The 9,137-nt window shown below is 39.7% G+C and overlaps 1 protein-coding gene across 1 annotated transcript; it reads left to right on the top strand.

Moving 5' to 3' along the window:
• The first annotated feature begins 1,668 nt into the window (after positions 1-1,668).
• Positions 1,669-4,123, top strand: LOC128030508 (cbp/p300-interacting transactivator 3). The gene is made up of 2 exons (XM_052618194.1): positions 1,669-1,857; positions 2,707-4,123. The coding sequence occupies exon 2, from the start codon at positions 2,716-2,718 to the stop codon at positions 3,466-3,468; it is 753 nt and encodes a 250-aa protein (XP_052474154.1). The 5' UTR covers positions 1,669-1,857; positions 2,707-2,715; the 3' UTR covers positions 3,469-4,123.
• Positions 4,124-9,137: the final 5,014 nt, after the last annotated feature.

Raw genomic sequence — 9,137 nt, 5'->3', positions numbered from 1 at the left:
ATATTCATCAAGATTATGGGAACCAAACTAATAGGAAGCTGCCCAACTATTTACCTTGTGCTCTGTGACTCCCACATGCAGCCCAGGCTTGCACCACCACCACTCCAGCCGGTGGCCCAGAATAGCACCAGCATTCCTTTCCCCTTCCCTCTCTCTCACCTATTTCATGCTATTTCATGCATACTGAGTGTTTTACACTGTTAAAGAGTTGGATTCCCATGCTAAACATGGACAAAGTTTCAAAAATTAAGTTGTACGTTTGAAGGAGTATTTTTGTTCCAAAAAAACCTCTTCCGGTTTGTCACAAGTTTCGGAAAGTTTTTTTCGAGTATGGCTCTGTGTGACGTTAGATGGAGCGGAATTTCCTTATATGGGTCCTAAGGCACTTCAGCCGGAAGAGCGCGTGCTCCCATATAGCAGAGCACTGAGAGGCTGAGCACAGCCTGATCAGAGCGAGAGCGAGAGCGTCGCGAAAAGTCACAAAAGAAGTGTGTTTTTGGTTGCCAGGGCAAGACAACCCTGCACAGATTACCAAAAGAGAAACAGCATTAAGGGACCAGTGAATGGAGTTTATTTTTACAGATCATCAATGGAGTTGTGCAAGTGTTTTTGTTTGTTCCCTGCTTTTCTGATTGCACATCGCTTATTTCTTAAGGATAATGCAGTCCCAACTAAAAAAGGGTCAAGATCGTGTGTTGGAACCGCATGCGGTGAGTAAAACTGCTTCAAATATCTCTGTGTTGTTAACTTAGCTATCAGCGTGTAAGCACATCAAGTAAACAACATGCGATGTTGTCATCAAACTGCACTTTCCACATGTACAGCTTAAAAAAAAAAAAAAAAAGGCGACATAAAGTGGAACTTAGTCATTTTCCAAAACCGCTAAGCAAATATATACAGTTTCAGTACATACCACATAGAATACCGCCTTTGCTGATGCTGCTCTTGTTAAATTTCAGCCTCTGGATCTGTGTCACAGCAACCTAAAAGCCTACTGGCGCTCGTGATTCTTTAGCTCCGCCCACACGTCACGCCTCTAGGCGCTCGTGTTTTTCCGGGAAAAATCAGTACAGACTATCTTTCTCTTATAAATATAATAGAAATAAAGACTTTTTGGAGTTATGAAGAATGCAGTACTACTCTATAGGTACTCAAGATTAACAGGATATTGAGTGAAAACGAGCATTTCACCCCCCCTTTAAAAACTGAAGTAGAAACACTGATATTGTAGGTTAATTATAAAAGGTATTATCTATCTATCCGTCCATTCGTCCGTCTGTCTGTCCATCTGTCTAGGCCTATCTATCTATCTATCTATCTATCTATCTATCTATCTATCTATCTGTCTGTCTGTCCGTCCGTCCGTCCGTCCATCCATTCATCCATCCATCCATCCATCCATCTATCTATCTATCTATCTATCCATCTATCTATCTATCTAGTAAGTTCTTCTTAACATCAAACAGATCAGAAGGGTTTTATTCCTAACTTTAAATCAGAAACAGAAAAAAACAAAACTGTGGACAGAAACTGGCTAGTGTTTGACAGAAACCGCTAGGGGTTTTAATGCACACTGATATTAAGCAGCAGGGCCAATGGCAACAAAGAATAGAGAGCGAACGATAGCTCCACCTCTCCGCTTTTCTCATGTATAAAACCTAGTGGAGTTGACCCAGAAAAAACACACAGACACACATACACTCGTTGGAAGATAGTGAGCAGCGCTCTTTTGTGCGTCGGACCGCTGGAGTATGAAGCTTCACCTTGTGGAATATAAACAGTAATTCTTCAGAATCATTTGAACAGATAAAGCTCATTTGTCCTGCCGCTGCGGAGTCACTGAGCACAGGACAGGGGGTAAGAAATTCAAAACGCTTCAGAAACTCGCGGACTGTGTTTTAAAACAGTGTGCTGGCTATCAAGGCAGCATTTTAGGCGTCAAAACCGCGTGCGGCATTTTACGCTCTTGCACGCGCCTTGATGCCCAAATTGCTGTCCATGTAGGCTACACTAGGTTTTGAGACAGCGCCAGTGTTATAGGGTTCAGAGTGGAAGATCCATTGTTTGCTTCACTGCACGGTGACTTTCTTTGGAATGATGTTGTGCATGCTTGAATTTTTTTGTGTTTGAAGTACAAGGTTATGAGAGAAAGAGAGAGAGATTTGTTATTATTTATATATATATATATATATATATATATATATATATATATATATATATATATATATATATATATATATATATATATATATATATATATATATATACATAATATTTCTTACACAAATTACAAATTAAAGGTTTTATTTAAGATCCTTTTTGTTTAGATCTAGTGTTTAAAAAAATACTTTGCATTTATTTAGATGGAAATTAAGCAAGGCGTTGTTAAAGGTTTAGAATTGAGGATAATACTCCACTCAATTTCAAAAGTGTTGTTTGGAATGTGCATCATTAGGACTTGAGAGGTTGTAGTATGTTGAGTGGGCAATCAGGTGGGTTGGAAGGTGCTAAAAAAAACACATCACTCTCATCTGTCCAATGAGAGTGGAAATTAATTTTAATCTTTGCTGAATGATGAAGGGAAAAAAATGATTTCTTTGTGCATTTGTAGAATATGTGGGCAGTTAATCTTGGCTGAGAGTAAAACAACTCACTTCTGTTGTCAATAGTCTAATTCTAATTCTGATATCCTCTGTTTCATTGAAGGGAGACTCTATGGCAGAGCACATGATGATGCCCATGAACCACGGACAGGGTAACGGGGCTCTGCATGGCTACCGGATGGGCATGAATGCAGGCCTGCAGGCGGGCCCCCAGCAGCATGTGCCCCAGCCTGGCCTGAGAGCAATGGCCAATGGACAGATGATCCACTATGGAGCGGGGTCTCAGGGAAACATGGAGGCCGCCATGCGCCAGAGGGCCAACATGGTGGGGCCTATGAATGGACAGATGGGTCACCACCAAATGCAGTCATCTAACATGATGTTCAACAACCAGGGCCAGCTGCAACAACATCACGTTCAGCAGCACCAGCAGCACCACCAGATGCACCAAACACAGCAGCAACAGCCTCCGCAGCAGCAGCAACAACAACAACAACAACAACAACAGTACATGAGCGGGGGTCTCACTTCCCAAGAGCTCATGGCCAGCATGCACCTTCAGAAACTCAACACGCAGTACAATGGACACCCGCTGGGACACATGAATGGCAATCACATGGGGAATGGGGCGCAGTTCCGCATGGGTCAGGCCCAGCTGAGCAACATGCAGCATATGGCCAGCCCAGCTCTCATTCTCAATGGCATGGATGCCGATTTGATCGATGAAGAGGTTTTGACTTCGTTGGTCATGGAGCTAGGACTGGACAGGGTGCAGGAACTCCCTGAACTCTTTCTGGGACAGAATGAATTTGACTTTATCTCAGACTTTGTGAGCAAACAGCAGCCGAGCACTGTTAGCTGCTGAGACTGGATCACTTGGATGCTTGAAGGCGGTATGGGCAGCAAAAGTTGCTCTTTCTATCTATTTTTTGTGATCGCCATCAACAAGAGGTGATCAGATTCCTCTTTCTCCACAGAAATGGGTGGTCAAGCTCCTGTCAGGACTACAGTTCTGATTCTGTCTGGAACGCCGAACAGTGTTCCATGGATGAATGTAACAACGCTTCAGAACTGTGAATTGGTGCAATCTATAGACACTCAAACCTTACTTGTCTTCAATGCAGTTTTGCATTTAAAAATTTATTTATTTATTGCTTATCAGATGTATTAACATAGAACAAAAAAGCAATGACATTAGGAACCTGTGGTGTATGGGAAACTCCCAGAATGCTGTTGCTGAATCGTTGTTGTTTTTTATTATTTAGACCAAGAACTTTGTTCATGCAACCCAAACTGTAAGTCTGATGTTTTGTTAGATGGTAAAGCTTCAGCAAACCCAAAACGCTGCTTGCTTACAATAGTGATTAATGCCGGTCTCGATACAACTGGTTGAAGCTTTAGAATTGCCTTAAATCAAGTTGCTTTTATTTATTCCCCCCAACCCCAACAGTCCAGGAGGGCTCAAACCTGTGTGTGACTTGTAATAAAGATGGCTAAGTTTTAACTCTGGCCTAATTTTTCATCTGTCTCTACTCTTCTCTTCTTTCTTCAGAAAAGGGGTGAGTGTTATATCGGTCAAAAGCAAGCAGAAAAACTAGAATTATGTAAGTTTACTTCTTGAAATGGTTCAGATATTTTTTCTAATTGTGATCTTCCATGGTTAAAGCAGTTTCTTCGCTATAGCTCAGTCTAACAATTAGCATAAAAGGGATAGTTCATTCACAAAATGAAAATTCACTCTTCTGTTGTTCCAAACCTTTATATGCATTTCTTTCTTTTTTCTTTGAAAATCACTTGGGTCCAGTAGCTTTATGGACCTAAAAGAATGGACAAAAATGTTCTTTATAGTATAATCTTTTGTGTTCTGTAGACGACATAAAGGTTCAAGAAATGACATTAATTTAATTTGGAGAGGGTTAACTATCACTTTAGCTGATGTTAAACCGAAAACAATGACTTTTACTCCTGTTAAAAGCTGTTGCGAAGATAGCGACAGTTCTGAGAATCATTGGTGCACCACAGCTTCCACTGCCTAATCTTTCTTGGTTTAAACAACAAACTAGTTTCATGCTTCGTGCAAAGTGGCTGAATTGTGCTCTGACAGCTACTTTCTGCATTTGTGTGCACTTATTAGTTCTTCTATAAAAGCTTGGTTATAAAGTAAGAATCTTTTGCCTACTTTCAGATGTAATGAAGGCGTGTATGGGGGAGGAAGTGGAAAGTCTCCAGGTTCATTTGTGCTTACCTTGACATTACGAGGCTTTATGTGAACCCTGGGCCTGTGTTTTTTGTCCTGGGAGTGGAGGGCAAAGTGTTGTCCATTTACGGACACGCTGTGGTGAGGGGGTTCAGGTGGGGGGAAGGGTGAAGATTGCAGTGACAAGCCGTTAACGCTCCACTGACGCTTCCTGTTCCTCCTCAGAGGAGGAAGGGTTTGAAGAAAGTCAGTTGAGGTTACTTGGTAATAGCACTTGCATTGGATTCCTCATATCGCTCCGGTATCAGAACATGCCTTAATGATAAAAATGAATGCATGTGGATGGTGAATACCAGGAATGAACTAACAGACACCATCACAGTGTTTCAGTGTTGACTCCAGCCTGTATATGTTCAAAAACTATACTGTTTGTTAGTCTCTGGCTTGTGCTTTAGTCTTCTAGATCTTCTAGATCCTTTTTATTTTGAGCAATAAAATATGTATTTTTAAATGAGACGGGTCACTGAATATAAAAGTGTGTAAATGTGATAACAATTTTTAATTGTTATGTTTAGTTTAATTAATTGACTTATACTCCCATTTAAAAACTTGAAGGTTTTTAATTAATACTTTTTATTCAGCAGAGAACTCACATTAGAATGACATCAAAAGGCTGCCGAATATTCATTTAAACTTCCAAACATTTGGTAGCATAAAAATATTATATTTATTATTTTATTAACACTTTAAAACATTATATATGACAATGTTTAAAAGCTTTTTGAAACTTTTAAGAAAATGCACCTGCTTCCCAGAATGACCTGAATGTTTTGATGCTAGGATTGTACACTGTAAACAAGTTGAAAGAGTAGCATGTGCCAGCTGACATTTAATCCAACATTTATAGATAGATACAGCTCAAAAGAAATTTCGACTACACGCTTCTGAATTGAACAGTGGGGGTTTTCAGTTCAAAGATGTATCAGTAATCTCACATCTTCTCTGGGGAATTCAGCTGTGTTTGTGAACTTTGCCATTTTTAAACAGATACGTAAATATAGGTGTGTGTGCACAACAGGGAGAGGGAAGGTGTGTGTGGCTAATTTTTTGGAACATGCTACTATTGTGTAAAAGAGAACATTATAGTGTGTAACATCCCTGGGCGTCCTCAGCCAGGCCTAAGATAACACCAATGATCCGTCTGTTAGATAGGAATTGGGTGTGACCGATTATTACTTTCTGTTCTTAGCTAGTTGTTCTCCACAGAAAGGAATGCAATGGAACAACAATTTATCACAATTAAGTTCTTAGAAATATTCTCTATGAATATACTTGGGAGTACTAAAGCCTTTTAGTATTACACCTTCATACACTTTGTCAAACTGTTGGGGTAAATCCACTTCTGAAGAACCAGACTAGACATACGTTAAGCAGGGTGTGCCATGGAGACATTTACTGTTGACAGTTTTTTGCTGTCTCTCTTTAAGGCCGCCCACAATAATCTCTAAACACACACATGAACACACACCTACTTTTCTTACTGAGTGAGCTCTCTGAACAGCTTTAGATTCACTAGAATGAGCAAATGACAAGGTCAAAAATAAGAATTGTCTTGAAATGTAAAAAAAAAAAAAAAAAGCCACGTAGTGAAAATGAGAAGAGTTGCCTGGGGAATTCTGTTGCAGGGTTTTACCCAGTAGCCATGAAGGATATTAGAGACCAACCCTCGTCATCATATCACATAGTCAGCAATTTCTCCTTCTTACACAGCTTTCCTGACAACAGTTTGTGGCTGAGATGTTAACTAATTCATGTCTTTGTCTAGAAGGAGAGGATATGTGATACGATTTTCAAAGAACAGTTAATTAAATACTCTGGTGAGATGCATTAAAATGTTTGCCAACGATTTCTGACAGCACAGCAAGCAAGAGCAGCATGGTAGCTATATTAAACAGTAATTTAAGTAATGATGTGACATGGATCTAGTTCAGTGAGTGAGCAGACAGTAGGCCCGTTGAATGTTGATTTGGTGAGTTCATTCAGTTTATTCATCAGAAGGATTCGAAGCGGTAACTCCTGACTTTTAGAATGTTAACTATTATTATAAATTATTAGAACTAATAATTTAAAGATATGGGCCATAACATTTGTTTATGAATCAAGTTACAGAAGTTGTGGTCCGTGTTCGTATTTGCATATGAAGCCTGAAGAAATGCCAGTTATAGAAATATGTAAATACATTATGCTCAGCAATGAAATTGTTAGTTACTATTATTTTTTATTTTTTTGCATGGCATGCACATGTTGAAAACCGCTGGATGGGATCAGCGCATGTTTTTATCCTCAAGTTCAACTTCAGCACAATGTTTTTGTTTTTGTCATTCTGGACGAAACTAGATCCCATAAACTCATATCAAAGAAAAGTTTTGATGCTTCTTTGCAGCATCTTATAGGGATAATTCACCAAAAACTTAATATGCTTTCATCCTTTCTGTCATTCCAAACCTGCATGGCTTTCTTTCTTTTGTGGTAATTTTAAAAGAATGTTGATAACCCAACAGATTTGGTGACTATTTGGTGTCTTCTAATTGCATCGACTAAAATAAAATAAAATGCAGAGACATTTCTCAAAATATTTTCCCACACCAGAAAGTCAGTCAATCAGGTTTGGAACAAATATGATCTAAATAAAAAAAAATAATAATAATTCAGCATATCAATGCACGTTATCATATGTATACAAGAAAAAGTGAAGCTTACTGAAGAACCACTGAACTTTAAATGGTTTTCTTATGGCAACAGGCTGCAAACACCAAAGATTCATTAGATCACAAAGCATGTGAGCTAATAAGCTTATATCAGCTTCAGATCATCAGAGAGAAAAATACAGGAAGAGAGATGGGTGGAGCGTACATCAACTTGTTTTCCCTCCCGCCAACCGATCGTCTTTCAAATAAAAACATGTTTTTCGGACTTCAGTTGGTTTTGCCCTCTCACTGACCATTAATGCGTGAAAAAATTGTGATGGACCACACTTCCTGCTCGTGTTTCGCCTGACTGCCAGCCAGCAACCCTAATTTGGACTGCTGGATGAGCATCAGCTAGTAGCTCTAGCTACAGAATGATCATAACCACCTTTAACTATGCATATTCATGTTCTGATCCATCACAGGTCTTCACACATATTAATATCTTCATTATATAGGTGCAGATGTTTAAGCAGGCCGTGGCACCAGTGTTTGACAGCTAAAATCGCTGGAGGTTCTCTTCACTCTGCTCCCATCGTTCCCCTCCCCTTCCACTATTTATTGGCTTTTGAAGTTAAGGGCACTGTGTAAATTATTCATCTTCTTGTGTGAAGCTTACCTATAAGCCAGGCCAGCTTCAACAAGCTGAGGCACTGTTTGTTGTTTGTTCAGTGTTGTGCATATGTGTGTGTGTGTGTATGTGGGGGCGGTTTTAAGCTCTTGTGTGTTAATCTCATCGCCAAGCACTCAACTACCGATATCCCTCAGCTCTGAGAACACTAGTCTCTAGCATAAGCAACCTACGGGCAGATGGAGTCCACTGAACATGAGCCATCCAGGTGAGGTCATCCAAGTGTGTGCTCCGAATGTCTCCAGAGTTCCGTGGCAGAATCTTTTGGCAGGTTAAGACAGAGCAGATTGAGAAAGCCATGTGGGTTTTGATATCGCCTGCTAGAGATTACTATCACGCTGGCAAATGACGTGCGACTGTGCAACATTTCCCCAAACATCAGCGAACAACATGGTTTCTGAGATGAGATCTGAAACAGTACCAGGTGAACTATAAAGCTGTAAAAACACTGAGTGGGAGCTGGAAGTGGTCAAAACCAGTATCACAGATAGTAGAAACCAACCCAGCACCCTCTGGCACACAAGTGTGTTGGTGCTCTAAGCATTCAGAATATTCTAGGAGCCAGACAGACACTTTTTATTTTTTAGCATGTCTGGCTAAGAGAGCACCTGTCTGCTCTTCCGATTGGATGCCCCTGGGTTTGCTGGATGCTCTTGAATTCTAAACATACTCGCTGTGATCACAAAGACTGCAAATCACAGTTGGGATTCTGTTTCTTGATACATCTCGATGGTCCTCTGTGGAACAAATGTGAGGCTGTGGTGACTTACAAATTAAGTCACCACAGAAAAAAATCTGACTTGTCAGTTGGTTTGTAAAAATCACGTTTTCAATTACATTTCCCTATGATAAACATTAAAATCAACACTATTTATTTATTTATTTACATTTTTGGGTTGTTGACCTATGATTAATCAGAATCTTTTTTTTTATTATCAAAATGTCTAGTAAAATGACTT

This window comes from Carassius gibelio, chromosome A16 (genome assembly GCF_023724105.1).
Source record: "Carassius gibelio isolate Cgi1373 ecotype wild population from Czech Republic chromosome A16, carGib1.2-hapl.c, whole genome shotgun sequence".
In the NCBI taxonomy this organism is placed as follows: domain Eukaryota; kingdom Metazoa; phylum Chordata; class Actinopteri; order Cypriniformes; family Cyprinidae; genus Carassius; species Carassius gibelio.
This window is presented reverse-complemented; position numbering and strand designations above follow the sequence as displayed.

Excerpts from the sequence above, each read along its gene's own strand:
- LOC128030508 (XM_052618194.1), top strand. The coding sequence starts at position 2,716 with ATGGCAGAGCACATGATGATGCCCATGAACCACGGACAGGGTAACGGG.